The sequence below is a fragment of the Penicillium manginii genome (assembly GCF_028828005.1).
Source record: "Penicillium manginii strain IBT 31320 chromosome Unknown utg000005l:1.0-5665137.0:1.0-5668048.0, whole genome shotgun sequence".
Taxonomy (NCBI): domain Eukaryota; kingdom Fungi; phylum Ascomycota; class Eurotiomycetes; order Eurotiales; family Aspergillaceae; genus Penicillium; species Penicillium manginii.
Window position 1 is genome coordinate 4,352,615 of NW_026643106.1, and position 19,065 is coordinate 4,371,679.

At 49.8% G+C, this 19,065-nt stretch overlaps 8 protein-coding genes across 8 annotated transcripts; 5 read left to right on the top strand and 3 right to left on the bottom strand.

Moving 5' to 3' along the window:
• Positions 1-2,257: 2,257 nt before the first annotated feature.
• Positions 2,258-3,262, top strand: N7533_007947 (uncharacterized protein; the record flags this gene model as incomplete). Its single annotated transcript, XM_057104597.1, has 1 exon — positions 2,258-3,262. One exon carries the CDS (start codon positions 2,258-2,260, stop codon positions 3,260-3,262), a length of 1,005 nt encoding a protein of 334 aa, XP_056959554.1.
• A 783-nt stretch (positions 3,263-4,045) lies between these two features.
• On the bottom strand, positions 4,046-4,604 carry N7533_007948 (RNA polymerase II mediator complex head subunit MED22; the record flags this gene model as incomplete). The annotated part of the gene is made up of 4 exons (XM_057104598.1): positions 4,046-4,252; positions 4,309-4,377; positions 4,445-4,509; positions 4,571-4,604. 4 exons carry the CDS (start codon positions 4,602-4,604, stop codon positions 4,046-4,048), a joined length of 375 nt encoding a protein of 124 aa, XP_056959555.1.
• Positions 4,605-4,993: 389 nt separating this feature from the next.
• Positions 4,994-6,071, bottom strand: N7533_007949 (spliceosome-associated CWC15 family protein; the record flags this gene model as incomplete). Its single annotated transcript, XM_057104599.1, has 7 exons — positions 4,994-5,011; positions 5,078-5,113; positions 5,173-5,343; positions 5,398-5,776; positions 5,837-5,913; positions 5,979-6,001; positions 6,062-6,071. The coding sequence occupies 7 exons, from the start codon at positions 6,069-6,071 to the stop codon at positions 4,994-4,996; spliced, it is 714 nt and encodes a 237-aa protein (XP_056959556.1).
• A 138-nt stretch (positions 6,072-6,209) lies between these two features.
• N7533_007950 (exosome non-catalytic core subunit RRP45) lies at positions 6,210-7,329 on the top strand (the record flags this gene model as incomplete). The annotated part of the gene is made up of 3 exons (XM_057104600.1): positions 6,210-6,460; positions 6,535-6,654; positions 6,735-7,329. Coding segments are annotated over 3 exons (966 nt in total), but the record flags the coding sequence as incomplete, so codon positions are not given.
• Positions 7,330-8,102: 773 nt separating this feature from the next.
• N7533_007951 (aminophospholipid-translocating P4-type ATPase DRS2) lies at positions 8,103-12,244 on the top strand (the record flags this gene model as incomplete). The annotated part of the gene is given in 3 exon segments (XM_057104601.1): positions 8,103-10,276; positions 10,287-11,340; positions 11,393-12,244. The coding sequence occupies 3 exon segments, from the start codon at positions 8,103-8,105 to the stop codon at positions 12,242-12,244; spliced, it is 4,080 nt and encodes a 1,359-aa protein (XP_056959558.1).
• A 632-nt stretch (positions 12,245-12,876) lies between these two features.
• On the top strand, positions 12,877-14,337 carry N7533_007952 (MFS transporter; the record flags this gene model as incomplete). Its single annotated transcript, XM_057104602.1, has 1 exon — positions 12,877-14,337. The coding sequence occupies one exon, from the start codon at positions 12,877-12,879 to the stop codon at positions 14,335-14,337; it is 1,461 nt and encodes a 486-aa protein (XP_056959559.1).
• Positions 14,338-15,026: 689 nt separating this feature from the next.
• Positions 15,027-16,180, top strand: N7533_007953 (RlmE family RNA methyltransferase; the record flags this gene model as incomplete). Its single annotated transcript, XM_057104603.1, has 5 exons — positions 15,027-15,197; positions 15,261-15,311; positions 15,386-15,412; positions 15,471-15,872; positions 15,986-16,180. The coding sequence occupies 5 exons, from the start codon at positions 15,027-15,029 to the stop codon at positions 16,178-16,180; spliced, it is 846 nt and encodes a 281-aa protein (XP_056959560.1).
• Positions 16,181-16,333: 153 nt separating this feature from the next.
• Positions 16,334-18,799, bottom strand: N7533_007954 (putative autophagy ubiquitin-activating enzyme ApgG; the record flags this gene model as incomplete). The annotated part of the gene is made up of 7 exons (XM_057104604.1): positions 16,334-16,414; positions 16,490-16,852; positions 16,911-17,378; positions 17,452-17,596; positions 17,657-18,375; positions 18,442-18,550; positions 18,609-18,799. 7 exons carry the CDS (start codon positions 18,797-18,799, stop codon positions 16,334-16,336), a joined length of 2,076 nt encoding a protein of 691 aa, XP_056959561.1.
• Positions 18,800-19,065: the final 266 nt, after the last annotated feature.

Below are 19,065 nucleotides of genomic sequence, written 5' to 3' on the forward strand. Positions count from 1 at the left end.
TTCTGATTACTGTAACTCAAATTTTGAATCCAGGGTGCTAGTAGATTTATCTGTGATTTTAACTTCATCATGATAGTGCCAAGATGCCTGAGGCATAGTTTCTGGACATAAAGTCAATAATAAGGTGCCACCACCGCTGAATCATATTAACATCATATCAAAGAGCTTCCAGGGCATCCAGTGCATGCAATCCTGACCAATACGATAATACTCAGTATTTCCCTGCCCACATGGCTTCGCCATGCTGCAGTTAGATCCCGTCGTGTTCATCACGCTGACCTACTACCCAATATGAACCCATGATGATGATGATGATCTTACAGATCCGCTGACCACTATTAACCCTCATTTCTCACTTGAAGGGCAGTTCCAAATCAACGTAGCTTTTTAGCAGGTGATAGGTTTCTCTTTTATCACACTTGAAGGTTAGCTTGTGGCTGAAAGATCTACACGGACATTCCTGAATAAGTTGTCCGGTGCGGGGTACTTCGAGGTCTTGAAGCAATATCACGACCAGTATACCGGCGGAGAGATACCACACAGACACGAAAATAGAGGATGTTGAAGTATTCCCAAATAGAGAAGGCCGATCTAATTGGATGATGAAAAATGAGGCTGGGAGGTGATGTCCGAGCATTTGCTATACCCGTTTCGGCCCAAGGGCCTGATCCTAAACCAGGCGCTTTTCTTCAATAGCCATTTACCAACTCCCATGATAAAATGGAGTTGTCTTTTCAAATAGGATATAGACCTCCTACGTCATTTCCATGCGGCTTGTGTACAGAATTTCCAAGGTTCAACTATCCGGCACCTATTCAGCGTTAAGGACTTTGGCCGTTCGATCATGAGGGTACTTATGAAAGCCGTCGTGTTTACGACTATTCCGATTATAGAGCTACGAATTTATTTGTGCACGACTAGGTTATGGGTCGGGCCATGTTATTGGAATAGGGCAAAAGCCCGCCAAAATCTCCACCGAAAACGCCTCGGGCATCAAGCTCTATGGTCAACTTAGGGAAGGGCTGAACCGTTCTCGCAGTTCGGGCCCTCTCTGTCCTATGCGATGTCACCTCGGCACATCAATCCAAGTTGGTCTCGTTTAGAAGATCTGTGAGGTATTGGAAACACAAGGATAAGCCGGGATGGGATGACTTGCCTGAAAGCCGTTCTTGTCCTGCCCTCGAGTCCGATTAACTCCGGGCTAGACTGGGAATCGGGACGGTAGTTACCCCGCATTAATACTTTCTGGTCAGAGAGAAACAAGTTTGCGAGAGGACCGAGGGGGCCGAGGGGGGCCAAGGGAAGAAAACGGCCTGATCGTGCTTCACAAACGATGTAACTTCGGTTAAATCTGGCCTGGCCGCCGGCGAAGACCACTGTAATCCTTTACTGAGGACTCGGAGTGAACATAATTGTATAGCAGCTTGAATCGTTCTTTGTAGCTGTGAGATATTTTATAGACCCGAACTTGAAGAGGCTATACTTTGCTCCACAATGGGGATATAGGAACGCCTAAAAGCTTGAATTTCATGTGGCTGCATTTGAATACCGCAGACCGACTTTTGGCTTACACTTATGTTGTGGCTTCTATAATTCACACTATCACATTTGGCTTCAGAGCTCCAGGCCAATTATATGAGGGATAGCAACAGAAAATGTGATCTATAATCTAGCCTAATATAGTCTAGCCACATACGCTATAGTATTAGCATGAAGATTGCATTTAGTAGTCTCCCCGCATGAAAAGTGGAAGTCATTTTTGAATGTAGTACAAGGCTTTATTCCCCTGCCTTGCCCCTTTCTCTACCCGCCATTCCGGTTTGGTTTTCTGTTTTTCGGAAAAAGGGGTATTATCAAACTTCCTGCGTCTTCTTCTGGATATCAATATTGAACTTTATTATAGACTACCAGTTGAAGTATCCAACTCTCCAATAGCAAGTATCTTTGGAAACCCATACCAAAAAGGTTGAGTCGGGCTTAAGTCACGCGAGCATTCAATAAGCCATTCCCGTGATATCCCCGAAGCCCGTGCCCTAAATTCTTCAGAATACTACCTTGCATGAAAGAAATGAAGTGTTTAATTCCGAAAACAATGTAAAACCAAGCTAAGTGATTGATCAAGACTCACTACCCCGCAGCATCAAACTATTTAACCATCGACTCAGCCCGAATAACAGATGCCATGCACTCAGACACTTCCAGTCCATTCCTGTCCATATCCTCAAAGCGAGTCCTCCCCTGACACCAAGAAGTCACCATGCCTACCTCCACTTCTTACAGGCTCGCCATAGGCCTCGCTGCCATGAGCTCCCTGGCCGCAGCCGGTCCATGCGATATCTACGGCCACGGCGATACGCCCTGTGTCGCAGCCCACAGCTCCACTCGCGCTCTATATGATGCCTATAGTGGCCCGCTCTATCAAGTCTCGCGAGCCTCAGACGGCACCACCGCTGATATTTCACCCGTGTCTGCCGGTTCAGTGGCGGATGCCGCTGCCCAAGACAGTTTCTGCAACGGCACCGACTGCAGCGTGACGATAATTTACGACCAGACCGGCAATGCCAATCACCTCACTCAAGCACCCGCCGGAAGCGCAGCAGGTGGTCCAGACAAGCTGGCCAGCGCAACCGGCGCCCCCATCACGCTAAACGGGAAAAAGGCCTACGGTATCAAGATCGAGCCTGGCATGGGATACCGCTGCAACACCGCTGTAAAGACGGCTACTGGCGACGGCGCAGAAGGCATGTATGCCGTCCTCGATGGAACAGATTATAACGGACAATGCTGTTTCGACTACGGCAACGCCGAGACAAACAGTGCCGACAATGGTAACGCCCATATGGAGGCTATTTACTTCGGACTCGGCACTGGATATGGCACCGGCACCGGAAGTGGACCCTGGATCATGGCCGATATTGAAAATGGTATATCTGCCGGGAATCAGTTCGACGTGACATCAACTAACCCGTCAATTACCTCGCGTTTTGTCACGGCTGTTGTGAAGGGGGAGCCAAACCAGTGGTCAATCCGCGGTGGTGATGCCACCACTGGCTCGCTTGGAACGTACTGGAGTGGGGAATACCCGACTGGGTACAGCCCGATGAAGAAAGAGGGTGCTATTATTTTGGGTATCGGTGGTGATAACAGCAACTGGGCCCAGGGCACTTTTTACGAAGGTGTTATGACTTCGGGATATCCCTCGGATAATACCGAGAACTCGGTACAGGCCGATATTGTCGCCGCCAAATACGCTACCTCCTAGATTGTGACCGGTATGCCTCCACTAGTGAAGTTTGCTGCTTGAAGATGGATGATCATTTATGTCAATACCTCTTGTCTCTTAACTGGTTAGCTTGGCCGCTTAGAGCCTAGGTGGAATGTACAGACTCGGACCTTGGGCTAGACTCCATTGAAATCAATGTTACTGTGAAATGAGATACTAATATAAGAATCTTGAATAATTTTCCAAAGTTCTCTACTTGTATGAGCCCGTGCTGGCATTGGATCTTTTGTTCTCCATATTCTTATCCATGTACCACTGGCAAGGTTGCTATCATGCTGCTGCGGTTGATCAAGTACTTACCTCTGCCCAGATGGCCGCGGGCAAGCGGCATACTAACATCCAAATAGTAGAGTATTGATCAACTTCGGGCTCATATCCCAAGTTGAGGCACATGGTAGCAGCTATTAACAATTAATCTTTGCTTATATTTATCGAGTGATGAAGCGATTCATAAGAAAAGAAGATATCAAAAGACTCAAGCATATCTCGCAGTTTACACAGAATATCTAGACCTGCGACACTCAATAGACAAACCCGTCCATATTAACAATCGAACAACAGCAATCCATCTCAAAAAGCATATGGGAAGTTTTCCAAAAGGAAAAGAAAACGCCAAGCCCCCCCAAGCAAAACTATGCCCAATCCCGAAAACCCCAAAGCGCCGTAGTCGGGAGGTGATTCACCCCCCAATGCAAACATAATCCAAACTTCCTTTGAAATTCAGCACAGACATCGCCCAAAAGTAGTTCATCTAGACCAAATCTACTTCCTCTGCTTCGTCTCGTCTGGAAAAACGCGCTTAGTCAAGGTACCGTTCTCGATAGCTTTCTGGATATCCGCAATATCCGCCTCGAGTTTCTCGCGGCGCTCGATATCACGTTCGTTTTCGCCGATGGTCTCTAGTTTGCCGAACAGCCACATCTCCTTCATCGTGCGTGTGAGTGAGAGTATGTCCTCCGCAGCTCGGACCTGGGGTGGTAATTAGCTACGAAGACCGCGAGGAGAGGCGGGGGAGGGGAACTCACGAGAGCAGTAGATTCTACATCTAGCTGGTATGTTTCAACAGCAGTAGATGTGTGGGTGGTATTTTGGGCCTGGAAATGTAAAGTAGAAACATCAGTTTATGTTTTCTTTCGACTGTGGGCGTTGTGAATGCCATACAGTTGCGGTGGCCATGATATTCTCGAATCGCTGGAGCAATTGCGAGATATCGGTGTTGATGCGCGCTGGAATGATTGTTAGTTTAAATTGTCCAAATATAGGGCTTTGGGTTCTGGCCTAGCTCACTGTGCAGCGCCTTGGCATTTGGCTGGGTGTCCATCTCAGGCAGTTGAGAGAGAGGATCTGGATGGTCTTCAAGGCCTGTCTTTAATTTGCGGGGGCATTTCATCTTGATAACAAAGGGCGGTGTGGGCGGTGAGTGAGAGTGAGTTCGGTGGGGAAGTGAGAGAAGAGGGTGAATGTGGTTGGTGGAGGTGGAGGAAGATGAGGAAGAGTGAGAACGTAGTGAGAAGGAGTGAGGAGTGGTGGTGAGGAAGGTAGGCTACAACTACCCTAGGACAAGCATACACAAACTCATACTGGCTTAATTGAATGCACCTGTTGGTGTCAGAATTGATTCCTATTACGCCAGGGTATTTCAAACAGAGAACTGCCCATATCATCCTCTAGAACTATGAATGTGAAATGTGAATTTGAAAGAGCACGCTTTTATCGCACGTATTTAGACTAGACAAAGCAAGTTAGCAAACTACTGACATTTCAAGCGTATCGGGTATAGAGGCATGAACATACCATGAATCTCTTGTGGAAGTCGGAGCGCAGCAGATCCTAGAAGTACCCACGTTAGCACACAATACCCATAAAGACATCATCCGCAAAGAACATACGTTAACAAACTCCTGGCCATCCTTCTTCTCAGATCCACGAGACTGGTTCTTGAAGACCACATCATCGTCCCAGCGACGCTTCATGTTGAAATCCTGCGAGTTTAGCAGAGGGTTGCCGCGAGCAATCTCAACCTCGCGATTCTCCTGTTCTTCGGCGGCAAGTTCTTGCTCCTACATATAGCATTAGTATCGGAATCTATCACCATACAGAGCCCATCAACATACCTCCTTCTCCTTCTGTGCCGCCCGCTCCTTCTTGATCTTTTCCAATTCGCGCATCAAATCCGCGGCTTCGTCTTCGGAGTCGCTTTCCTCGTCGCTGCTATCTTCCTCCGATCCGTCCGAGTCCGCATCGATATCGCGTGATTCTTCCAGGATTCGCCTCCGTTTTGCCTCGGGATCCTCTGCCGCTTCGCCGTCTGCTGTGTCTACATCTGCATTCGCGGGTGTTGATTCGAGTTGCCGCTTGTGGGCAGTTGGCTCGGGGGCAGTCTCTTGAACAGGGACACCGTTCTTCTTGGCGAAATGTGCGGCCTCGGCCTGGAGGAGCTCGGCGCGAAGGTCGCGAACTTCGTGATCAGCATCTCCACCTTGTCCGGGTTGTCTGGTGAGTTGTTAGCATAGCTTTGCGATATGCCGTCCCCGGTCTATCACTTCTACGTACCGAACTTTCAGATGGGTATGTGCGGGAAGAAGTCTTTGGTGGTAGGCCGGGCCTCGGAGGGCCTCTTTTCCTTGTGCCTATAATGGTCAGCTGTGGTTCATGGAGTTGAAGATATGGGCTATGGTGTCGGTGGTAATCGTACCGGGTCGAAGGTGGGTCTGTGGGCTGCGAATGGTCAGTCGGGAAATTCAAACAAAGGCTTGAGCAGCTGTGGGAAGCACATACCGGTAGTCATTGTGTGATGTTTAGATTGGTGTGATGTAAAGCAGGAGGGAGGAGTGGGAGGCTTCCAAGATGATTTCCTGCCCAGTGAGTCCACCGCCCACCATATACCGCTTTCCTATTGGCTCAACTCTCTCTCAAATACGGTCAGTCGCGGCAAAAACGGGCGCGGCCCAAAAAAAGCAGCGAGGAATCCCCACGTCGATCGATCGTGCAGGTGCAGGCTTTAATCGCATCATGTCGAAAGAAGCCCCCCCTTTCCAACGCGGAGCGCGACTTCATTCTTGAAGCACTGCGCGAAGATGTGCGTCTCGACGGCCGTAACCCCGATCAATTCCGCCCGCTGAGCGTATCCTTTGGCGATGAATATGGACATGTGAAGCTGCAGCTAGGCAAGACCAGGTTGGTGATATCGAGGCTACTTTGAAGCTTCCCAATGCTTGTTGGAGTCACTGACTGACTCGATCTTTATTTAGTTTGGTTGTCCGCATCTCTGCCGAAGTGACAAAACCCCGCGATGACCGTCCCTTTGACGGGTTGTTCCAAATCAATCTTGAATTGTCTGCGATGGGCTCACCAGCCTGGGAAAATGGCCGGTAAGCTTTATGACCGCGGGGGGAATTTGGTGAAATTTGATTCCTTGGGCTGCGCTAACCAATTCTCCGCTCTACTGCAGCTCCAATGACCTAGAAGCCTATGTCACCCACGTCCTGGACAGCGTCGTCCGTCGCTCCAACGCCCTCGACACCGAATCGCTCTGCATTCTCAAAGGCGTGAGCTGCTGGAGTATCCGCGCCGATGTGCATGTGCTGGATTATGACGGAAACTTGACCGATGCGGCCTGTATCGCGATCATGACCGGACTGCAACACTTCCGCCGGCCGGATGCTGTAGTACGGGACGGTCAAGTCATCGTCTATGGAGTAGAGGAGCGAGTGCCCGTGGCGCTGAACATCACACACAAGCCGTTGTCCATCACGTTTAACTCATACAACGAAGGCAAGAGTATTATTCTCGACGCAACCCGCAAGGAGGAGCAGGCGTCGGAGGGAGAGCTGGTGATTGGAATTAACAATGGAGGCGATGTCTGCTTCCTGTCAAAGTTCTCTGGAGCCCCTGTCGACCCAATGGAGATGGTGACCAAGTCTACAGTCGCGCTAGAGAAAGTGAAGGAGATCAATGCTCAGATGGAGAAAGCGATGCAGACTGACCTAGCGAAACGGGCTAAGGTGGGCATGGCGGATCTGTCTCGCGCTGAAAATGACCGGTGATTTGGCTACTGCTTCTGATGTATGACTAGAACCTTTATGATCCTGGGCTGGAGTTCCGCATTGCTTATAAGAATCAATCGCATGAGTGTAATTATGCACAATCCTTTTTCCGGATACGTGATGAATATGATGCCACTACTAGTACTGATATAGTTCTCAACATTGAGGTTAAATTACCGAGTTTAACGGTAGTAATAAGATTATTACTAGTACTAGGTATGCTAAAAAGAGCAAACAAAAGACACTCTAGTGCCTAGGTAGCAGTAACTAGTATTCTGACAATACCGCAGGAACTTATATGTTGCTATTTTGGGATCTCCGCGTTTCATGTCTAGCGCAGCGGACCACTTAATAGTTCTACTAGTATCACTCCATTCACCTGTATTGGATCAACTTTAGCATTTTAATTTAATTATTCTTACTAGTATATGTTTAATCATTTTTAAGTATACCCTTCTTAAGGTTGAACTAATCCAGGACTATTACTTACTCCTTTGTTGCTTACCGCCCCCCCAAAAAAGCGGGACTGCGGTCGATCAACACTCGACGAAGACGGCTGCCTTCACCCGCTAAGCCACCTCTCCTCCTCTTCCACTTTTTTTTGCCCCCCCCCGTGTATATCTCTACGCAATCCCCACTGACCCCTTCCTCTTGTCATTCATCCCTGCAGATCGAGCTGTGCGCGTCGCCCTTGATTTCCTGCTTCCGATCAATGCCTCAGGGGCATCATCACCACTACTTCCAGTGAGGCTGTCAGCTTCCCCCGCGGGACCATGGCCAGCGGTAGGCCCCCTGGGTCGCATCCAGCTGGCCACGATGATGATCTACTGCTGGATTCAGGATCAGGCTCTATCTACAACTCCGGTCAACCCCCGCCCGTGAACGATGACCATCTCTTGCGCCAATTTAACATTGACGATTCCGACGAGCCCCATGCGCAGCCGCGTCCTTCCGTATCCTACGACAACTTTGTCGGCAATCCAGCACAGCGAGCTGGAGCTGGAGCTCAATACCATGCGCCCTCTGTTGCTCCTGCGCCTGGCGATGCCGGCGTCTTCCTTCACGATCCCTACACGGACTCCGGCATGAGCCGCACCTATTCCCAAACATCGGGCCTCGCGAACTACCAGCGCTATTCCTTTGACGAACTCGAAGATAACCATTCCGGATATTACGACCTCGATCCAGATGACGACCGCGGATCGAGCGCGCATCATGTACGGAAAGCGAACGAGCGGAATAGCATCCTGGGCTTGGGAGGTGGATTGATGGGCAAGGCTAAATACATGTTTGGCATGGGGAACCAATATTCGGAGATGGATCTACCTCTGACTGAGGCCGGAGCCAGGAGAGCGACTGTTGACAGTACTGCTGATCCCAGAGCTGCGCCCAAGGCCAAGAAGAAGTTCCAAGCTTCCGACCTAACATCCATATTTGGGCGTCGCAAGCCCGATCCCTCAACGATGGGTCCCCGTATCATCCAAGTCAACAATCCGCCCGCGAATGCCGTCCACAAGTACGTCAATAACCACGTTTCGACCGCCAAGTACAACTTTATCACCTTCGTCCCCAAATTCCTCTTCGAACAATTCTCGAAATATGCCAACTTGTTCTTCTTGTTTACCGCTATTCTACAACAAATTCCCAACGTCTCCCCCACGAATAAATTCACCACCGTCGTTCCGCTGGCGATTGTCTTGTTAGTGTCGGCAATCAAGGAATCGGTAGAGGATTACAAGCGTCGCACGTCGGATAAAGGGTTGAATTATTCGAAAACACAGGTCCTTCAAGGGTCCTCATTTCATGAGACGAAATGGGTAGATGTCAAGGTTGGAGACGTGGTTCGCGTCGAGTCGGAGGAGCCTTTCCCCGCAGATTTGGTGCTCTTGGCATCGTCCGAACCGGAAGGTCTCTGTTATATTGAAACAGCAAATTTGGATGGAGAGACAAACTTGAAGATCAAGCAAGCCATTCCCGAAACTGCGCACCTGGTTAGTCCCAGTGACCTGAGTCGTTTGAGTGGTCGTATCCGATCCGAACAGCCCAACAGCAGTCTTTATACCTACGAAGCTACCTTGACGATGAATGCTGGAGGTGGAGAGAAAGAATTGTCACTAGCTCCGGATCAGTTGATGCTGCGAGGTGCAACCTTGCGGAATACCCCGTGGATTCACGGTATTGTCGTCTTCACTGGTCATGAAACCAAGTTGATGCGAAACGCGACGGCTACTCCTATCAAGCGAACTGCTGTGGAGCGCATGGTGAATATTCAAATTTTGATGCTTGTGAGTATTCTCATCGCTCTCAGTGTCATCAGTTCCGTTGGCGACCTTGTCATCCGCAAGACGAAGTCCTCCGAGCTCAGATACCTCGACTACGGCGACACCAATATGGTAAAGCAGTTCTTCCTGGATATTTTCACATACTGGGTGCTTTACTCGAACTTGGTTCCTATCTCTTTGTTCGTCACCATCGAAATCGTCAAATATTTCCAAGCCTATCTCATCAACTCCGATCTGGACATCTATTACGACAAAAGCGACACCCCTGCCACTTGCCGAACCTCTTCGTTGGTCGAAGAACTTGGTCAGATTGAGTATATTTTCTCCGACAAGACCGGCACCTTGACGTGCAATATGATGGAGTTTAAGCAGTGCACCATTGGGGGTATCCAATATGGAGATGACATCCCAGAGGACCGACGGGCAGCTGGAGAGGACGATGGTGAATATGGCATCTATGACTTTAAGACTCTCCGTCGCAACATGCAATCCCACCCAAGCCAGGGCCTCATCAAGGAGTTTCTTACTCTGTTGGCCACTTGTCATACCGTCATCCCCGAACGCACAGGAAACAACCCGGATGAAATCAAGTATCAGGCTGCCTCTCCCGACGAGGGGGGCTCTGGTCGATGGCGCCGCTTCGCTTGGATACCGATTCACCAACCGTAAGCCCAGGTCCGTTATCTTCACTACCGACGACGGACGCGATTTCGAGTATGAGCTGTTAGCCGTGTGCGAGTTCAACTCCACTCGGAAGCGTATGTCGACTATCTTCCGCTGCCCCGACGGCAAGATTCGCATTTATTGCAAGGGTGCCGACACTGTCATTCTCGAGCGTCTCCACGCTAACAACCCGATTGTTGAAACTACTCTTCAGCATCTTGAAGAATATGCATCAGACGGTCTGCGAACTCTATGTTTGGCCATGCGGGAGATTCCCGAGGATGAGTACCAGCAGTGGCATAAGATCTTCGACACAGCCAATACCACCGTCAGCGGTAACCGTGCAGACGAACTTGACAAGGCTGCCGAGTTGATTGAGAAGGACTTCACCCTTCTCGGTGCAACTGCCATTGAGGATCGACTGCAAGACGGTGTCCCGGATACTATCCACACCCTGCAGACAGCTGGTATCAAGATCTGGGTTCTTACTGGTGATCGACAAGAGACAGCCATCAACATTGGCATGTCTTGCAAACTTATCTCCGAGGATATGACGCTTTTGATCATCAACGAGGAGACAGCAGAAGCTACGCGTGATAATCTGCAAAAGAAACTCGAGGCTGTCAAGACCCAAGCCAACTCGGGCGATGTCGAGCCCCTTGCTTTGGTGATTGATGGAAAATCCTTGACCTTTGCGCTGGAGAAGAGCATGGAGAAATTGTTCTTGGATCTTGCTGTGGGCTGCAAAGCTGTTGTTTGCTGCCGTGTCTCTCCTCTCCAAAAGGCTTTGGTCGTTAAGCTTGTCAAGCGTCACCTGAAGTCGTTGCTTCTTGCAATTGGCGATGGTGCGAATGACGTGTCCATGATTCAAGCCGCGCATGTTGGTGTTGGTATCAGTGGTATGGAAGGTCTCCAGGCTGCTCGATCCGCCGATGTAGCTATTGGTCAATTCCGGTTCCTTCGCAAGCTCCTTCTTGTGCACGGTGCCTGGAGTTACTCTCGTATTAGTCGAGTCATTCTATACTCGTTCTATAAGAACATCACGCTGTACATGACTCAGTTCTGGGTAAGTTGAACGCGTACCCTTACCTCCCCATTCATCACTAACGTTTTTTCAGTACTCTTTCCAAAACGCTTTCTCTGGAGAGGTCATCTACGAGTCATGGACACTGTCTTTGTACAACGTTCTGTTTACCGTCTTACCTCCATTCGCCATGGGAATCTTCGACCAGTATATTTCCGCACGTCTACTCGATCGCTACCCCCAGCTATACCAGCTGGGTCAGAAGGGTCTTTTCTTCCGCAAGCACAGTTTCTGGGCTTGGATTCTGAACGGATTCTTCCACTCACTCCTCCTCTATCTCGTTTCCGAGCTTCTATTCTTCTGGGATCTACCCATGGCGGATGGAAAGGTTGCCGGTCACTGGGTATGGGGAGAAGCTCTATACACATCCGTCCTTGCCACCGTTCTAGGAAAAGCAGCATTGATTTCGAACACATGGACGAAATACCATTTCATCGCGATTCCCGGCTCCATGTTCCTCTGGTTGGTTTTTATCCCAGCCTACGGCTACGCCGCCCCGGCCATCGGATTCTCGCAAGAATACTACGGCACCGTCCCCGTTCTATTCAAACTTCCTCAATTCTATCTGATGGCTCTCGTTCTCCCGTGCATCTGTCTGATGCGTGATTATGCCTGGAAGTACGCAAAACGCATGTACTACCCCCAGCAATACCACCACGTGCAGGAAATCCAGAAATTTAACGTGCAGGACTACCGTCCCCGAATGGAGCAGTTCCAAAAGGCCATTCGCAAGGTTCGCCAGGTTCAGCGTATGCGCAAACAGCGTGGCTACGCTTTCTCTCAAGCTGACGATGGTGCTCAAATGCGTGTCTTGAACGCATACGATACGACCAAGGGTCGTGGTCGTTACGGAGAAATGGCCAGCTCCAGACCTCCCGGGTTCTGAGTTTTGTCTTTTCTGTCTCTGTCTGTTTGTTGACCGAACTGCATACCTTTTGTTTCTGTTGGGGGTTTGGCCCTCTGTGTGTGGAGCTGGCTGTCTGTTTTTCTTTTCATCATCTTCTATTTATGCTCGATATTGCATGGGATACCAAGTGATTGGTAGCGTTGTAAACTTGTACTTTTTATTATCTTTTTCCATCCCATCCCACTTTTGACTTTATTCCCTTACGGCTTGGTTGCGGTGCTATCAGGTTGGAGGGAGGAGGGAGTCTTGTGACATACTATCTACGTGATGTGTTCTTAGCTTATCTCAATTGGACATGAAATGTGGCAATGCCTTGATTCATTTTTCTCATTCTGTACTATTCCACTCCTTCCATCCGTTAACCAACGGCGATTTTCCATACTGACGCGCGCCACGAAGGGACGTTGACCGGCGACTTGTTGAGAGGGACCGAGGCTTCGGCCACTAGACTCTGCCGCCGAAGGGTACTCTGCCGCCGAAGGGTCCTCTTCTCCACATTTGGCTCTGGGGCAGGTCAGGTATAAACCCCGGGCTATAGATTTCTTCTCCAACATCTTCAAACTAGCACATACAATACTCTGGAGCCGAGACCCCCAATGAATTCCCGGGCAATGAGCCCCATTCACCATGGAAACACCGATGCCTCACCCACGACTCAAAACAAACTGGACTGGACATCCCAAACCGACAAGAAGAACCCAAGAAACTGGTCCCGTCTCCGAAAGACCCTCTCAACCCTAATAATTTGCTCCATCGGCTTCACAACAACGCTAGGAGCCTCAATCTACGCCCCAGGCCACGCCCAAGTCCAAGCAGAATTCCACGTCTCAACAACAATCTCCCTCCTCCCACTTTCAGCCTACTCACTCGGCCTCGCCTTCGGCCCAATGATTTCTTCGCCGCTATCCGAGACCTTCGGCCGTAAATTTGTCTATCTACTCACACTCCCATTGTGCGATATCTTCCTGCTCGGCGCGGGATTCGCGCGGAACATCACTTCGCTGATTATCTGCCGATTTCTCGCGGGTGTGTTTGCTGCGCCGGGCGTTTCTGTTGCTGCGGCTACGATTTCGGATTTTACGGCGCCTGGAGAGAGGGTCGTGCCTCTTGCAGCGTACTATGCTGTGCCGTTTATTGGGAGTTCGATTGGGCCTTTGATTGGCGGGTTTGCTGTGCAGGAGCGAGGGTGGAGGTGGACTTCTTGGGTTGTGCTTATCATGGCGGGTGTTTTTCATCCGCTCGCGTTGTTTTTGAGAGAGTCGTATAAGGCGACTATTTTGCAGAAGTGCGCGAGGAAGGGGTTGGTTGAGGATGGACTCGGGGTTCAAGTTGGAGAGTCTGTTAGTGGGACGAATTTGCTGCGGTTGCGTCGATTCGTCACTTCTACGATTGCGAGACCGGTGCATATGCTTGCTACTGAGCCGCTTGTTGGGTTTGTTTGTTTGTATACGGGGTTTCAGTTTGCGCTTTTATATACCTTTGTCGTGGCTAGTCCCTGGGTGTTTAAGACGGTGTATGGATTCTCGGTGAGTGCACAGAGTTTATCTTTTCTTGGACTTGCGGTTGGGTGTCTGGTTGCTCCGTTCATTTTGATATCGATGGATTCCGTTTTACGAAATAAGAAGATCGCGGCGCGGCGAGGGCAGGAGTCGCAGGGCTTTAACCCAGAGCGAAAACTATATACGGCGCTTTATGGAAGTCTTGTGCTGCCGATTGCTCTCTTTTGGTTTGGATGGTCCGCTCGACCAGATGTTCACTGGATAAGTCCGATTATCGCACAGGGGACTGCTCTCCTCGGCAGCATCCTGATTTATGTACCCTGCAATTTCTATATGCTGGATGTGTACGGGTCAAAGTATGGGGCGTCGGCTAGTGGGGCTTCGTCGCTGTCGAGGTATAGTCTTTCGGCGGCTTTCCCACTTTTCGTCACTCAGATGTATGAGGCTCTTGGAGTGGGATGGGCGACGAGTGTTTTGGGATTCGCCGCGTTGGTCATGGCGCCTATACCCTGGCTGTTCTATTATTATGGCCCACGGCTGCGAGCGAGGAGCTCTTATGACCACGGCACTTGAGTGGTTTGAGAGCCTGGAAGTGAATATATTGAGAACTAGGGGGGTAACTACCTAGGTAGATATTCAAGTTCACATACTAGTACCGTGACTAGTACTAGTGCTCTTTGTTAATTAGCGCCTATGTATTACTAGTACTACTAGGATTGAATTCCAGGCCTGAGCCTGCTAATTGGAAGAGCGAAACCCATTTATTGTATTGCTCTGGTGAACTTGAGCCCTATAGGTTCCTGATTATGCCACAGTATACCTCTCGGGCTATTCTGAACCCTGCCTACTGCCCAGGGGGCAGGAGGCATTTATTTTTCCAATGAGATATAGTATAGAATCTATCAATAACCTTGGAAATATGTGCTATGGCTACTACTAGTACTGGCACTCACTGGCAGGCTGGTACTTTAGAACATACGTAGGCTCGAACCTTATAGATGCCTCAATACATAGTTCAATCAATCATAAGCTTTGATTCAAACTCTGTAAGATCTGTTTGAAATTCCTTATACGTGAGAGCTGGTTTAATATCTTTAGTTCGTAGAAGAACCTCGCCTCGGAAGGGATCATACGCCTGCATGAATAGGATGGGATATGCACGCTAGCCGTTATCAACTTGAAAGACCCACCAGAGCTTATCCATTTTGCCGGCAGAACCCCAATCTCTTTCTTCCAACCCCCTACCATACTCTACGCGCAACATGTGCTCTCTCTTCGCCCTGCGCCCAAATGGCGCGTCCAAATTGTCTCTACTGGGTCAAATTCGCTGGGCATCATCCAAGCGCTGGCAAGCGCGTCAGCAGAAAGATCAATTTACGAGAGAGGCGACCGTTCAAGGCCTGAAAAGCCGAGCGGCTTTTAAGCTGCTTCAGGTATTCTACCCAGCACTTTGATCTTCTCGCTGCTGCGCTGCTAACACTATTTCTTGGCGACAGATTGATGAGAAATATCGGCTTTTCAAACGGGGCCAGACCGTCGTAGATCTGGTTCGATCTCCTCTCAACCCAATTTACGGTTGGACATGATATTCGGGGGGTAGCTTTGCTTACGAGTTGATTAGGGATATGCGCCAGGATCTTGGTCGCAAGTATGCTCACTGCTTCATATCGATTTCCCGGCAATTTACTGACAGATCTCAATCTCAGGTAGCCGTGAACCGCACCCAACCCGGCGGCCGAGTCCTCGGCGTCGACCTCATCCCCGCCCAACCGCCCAAGGGCGTCTCAACTATCCAGGGCAATTTCCTAAACCCCGAAATCCAGGCCTATATACTCGAATTTCTGCGCAATCCCAATAGAGGCAGGCCGCGTCCGCCTGGCGCTATTGACGAGGCTTTGACCAGTGCCCTAGAGACGGAGACAGATGGAACTGCAACCAAGACCGAGGCCGAGAAACTCGTGAATGAAAGGACGGTAGATGTGGTCCTTAGTGATATGTCCGCTCCCTGGCAGCAAACCACCGGTTTTTGGAAACGGAGTCTAAGTAATCCTTACAACAGGATGATGAATACGAGCGGCAATGCCTTTCGAGATCACGCTGGAAGCATGGTACTGTCACCCCACAGCTGCGCTGCACAAAATCTTGGAACTTAGGGACTTTGATTTTGATTTTGATTTTTTATACGACGCTTCCAGTCCAGGGCTAACAGACTCATTGTCAGGATTTGTGTAATGCGGCGCTACATTTCAGTTCGATTGTTCTCCGAACCGGAGGCCACTTCGTCTGCAAATTCTACCAAGGAATTGAAGATAAAGAGTTGGAAAGTAACCTCAAAGCAATATTCAACAAAGTCCACCGACTCAAACCCGAATCGTCACGAAGCGTAGGCCTTTCAATTTCTCGCCCCCAACATTAGGCCACCGAAGAAACCACCAGCTAACACCTTTACAGGAATCAAAAGAGTCATTTTTCGTTGGCCTAGACCGGAAAGCCTGATTATGAGCATAGCTACCTGCCTTGATCCGATCTACAGCAACTTGCGCCGCCCGGTTGCTCGAATGAGATGCAGCTAGAGAATTTCGATTTCTTCATTCTCAGAGCCCTCGTCCCAGTCGACTTCGGCAAGTGCTGCTTCGGCCTTCTCGTGAACCTAGCTTTGGTGTTAGGGAAGGGGTTTTGGAGACACGGTCTACAACTACCAAGGAAGGTGAAGGGACTACTGTACCTCTTTAAGCCCACTCAATTCCTCCACATACCCAGGCTCATTGAGAGCTCTGCGAACAAAGTCCCACCCCTGATCTTCGTACGCTTTCGTCACTCGATCCGAGCACGCACTACAGCAATTATAACTCCTCCCCGTCACGGCGATATTCTCAAACGTCGCGAGGAATCCCCGGATCTGGTGCGGTACAAGTCCTAGAGGGTGATCACCTCGATCATCATCTTTTTTCAACGGGGCCGGCGCCGTGACTCCGTCTGGGTGCTGGAGAACCGAAACAAGCAACTCGACCAAGAGTGCAGAAGCAATGGCCGCGACGCCGGGCCGGGTAACTGTGCATTGCTGATCGAGCGTTTGATCCTTGACAGACTATATTTATAGGTTAGCAATGCATTGGATTCGAAGTTTTCCGCAATAAAAATCTTACGTTTGCCGGCGCCATGACATCGTTGCAAAAGTAGCATCCGAGTTCTGCGGGGCTGTCATCCGTTGCCGACACGCCGTGGCGCATTACTACGAATGAATCAAATCCGAGTGCCGCATTCATAACGACTTTCCGGGCCGCCTTTCCCATGACTGTAGGAAGCCAGCGAGACTCGCGTGTATCCATGAGCAGGAAGATAGCATCGTGTTCATCGATGAGTGCGCGAAGGGTCTCGAAATCTGAACGAGTTGCATTTTCGTCAATGATTGGATGACCTGCCATCGGCACTGAAAGTACGTGGCCGGCAGTTTCCACGCCCGGGTAGATCTCCGTGAGAGCTTCTGACGCTCGAGACGCCTTTGGTGCGCCGCCATTCAAGCAATCTGTAAATTTGAAGAGGGGCTGTCGAACGGGATTAGAGAACGAGACGTTGCCTTGATCCACGAATGTGATCTTTTTGACGCCCCAGCCCTAGAATTTTATAGATTGTCAGAGAAAGTTTTCATCGGTTTGTGTAGGTAGACTTTGGGGAGACCAGGCATACCAATAGGTTTCGGGCAACATAGCTCCCAAGAGTCCCTGCGCCCAGCAGTAGACACTTGGTATTCTTGATCTTTTCTAGATTTAGCGTGGGACTTATTCGCCATTTCATCAGTTTGAGGTTAAGATCGACTGATTGGTCTGCTAGTCTGTAAGGAAATCAGCAAGAAAATATTCCGCTAGAGTTGCTTGAATCAGGCGAAACGAACCTTGTGGGATCCATATATTCAGCCAAGTTTACAGTCCTCCCGGACAATTTCCCAGCTGGGTTGCGCTCCCAGCCAGTAATCTTCGGCAGTTGGCTCTGCTGCGATTGCTCGTTGGTTGGCTCAGAACTGGATTGTAGCGAAAACACCATGCTTCGGCCCCCATCACGCTTCGATTGGGTATCACGATATCGGAGAATTTGCACCTTGTTGAGACCCCAGCGTTTTCTAACCAGGACCAGTAGATTTCGCAGCATCCAGCCCGGAGCCTTTTCATAATTCGAGGGGTCTGCAAAACAAACATAGCGGCTTTCAGGCGAAGCACCGTTGAAGAAACCATTCTCGTATTCCGATAGTGACGCTATCCGCCAGGTGTTTTGAACAGAGTCCTTCGAATCTGGCTTTTGTTTACGAGCTAAGAAAAAGCCCCGTTGTCGGTCATCGACGCTGTAGCCCCAGGTTTGAACCGCTTCAACGAGAGAATTACTTTCGATTGAAGACAGATGCTCTCCCTGGAGAGTGCTTAGATCCTCGCCCTGGTTGGTGTTGGATTGCGGGCTCGCTGATTGAGCGGGAATCCATGGCGGATCGGAATGGAGAGCAGGGAAAGCAAACCAATAAGAGAACTTGTACTTTTTGAGATCTGCAAATGACAGGATAACAAAAGATGAAAGCAATGAAGGACATGAATAGATAGTGCCATCATTGATAGCATCCCAGATCTAGAGTAGTGTCATTAGTTAAGGGAAGCAGGGATCAATCGAAATAGCGGGACAGGCTCTCCTTACCGTCCTTCCAGCTTGGGTCATCATATGTGACCGATCCAAATTGCGATAATCCTCGATCGTATTCACATTTTTGATCATACCTTCGGCACGATAGTAACCGGCGGGTGCCCTATTGATCTAATCAGCGATGATGATCGCCAACCCAGGAAGGTCAAGTCTCAGCCTACTCATGGCAAGCAAGGGAATTTCCATGAATCTGTATCCGGCAAGAAGCATTATCGGGATCTGTAGAACGGATTTCATAGAGACCAAGGACGGGGCGGGCGGAGTCGTCCAGCTTATCATGGTTGATCTTATGAGAAGCAAGCGTCGTATAGAATGGCAAGTCAATATCCGAGGCAAACGGGGCGTACTGCATCTTGCAGGAAAAATCGCCGAGAGGCTTTGATTCCCTGGGTTCAAGTTGAGCGGGTACAGCAGGCTGTGGATATACCCTAAGGTATGTATGGTCGGGGTATGTAGGTGTCTATATGAGGGGGGTGAAGTGGGGAAAGGGCGTTGATGTAATCGGGCCCCAGCGCGAACCAGCCAAAGCGGGAGAAGATCAGGCGCCGCGGACGCGTGATCTGCCTGGTGTCCACCCCACCAGATCTCTTTTCCCCTCTGCCCTCCAAGGTCCTACAT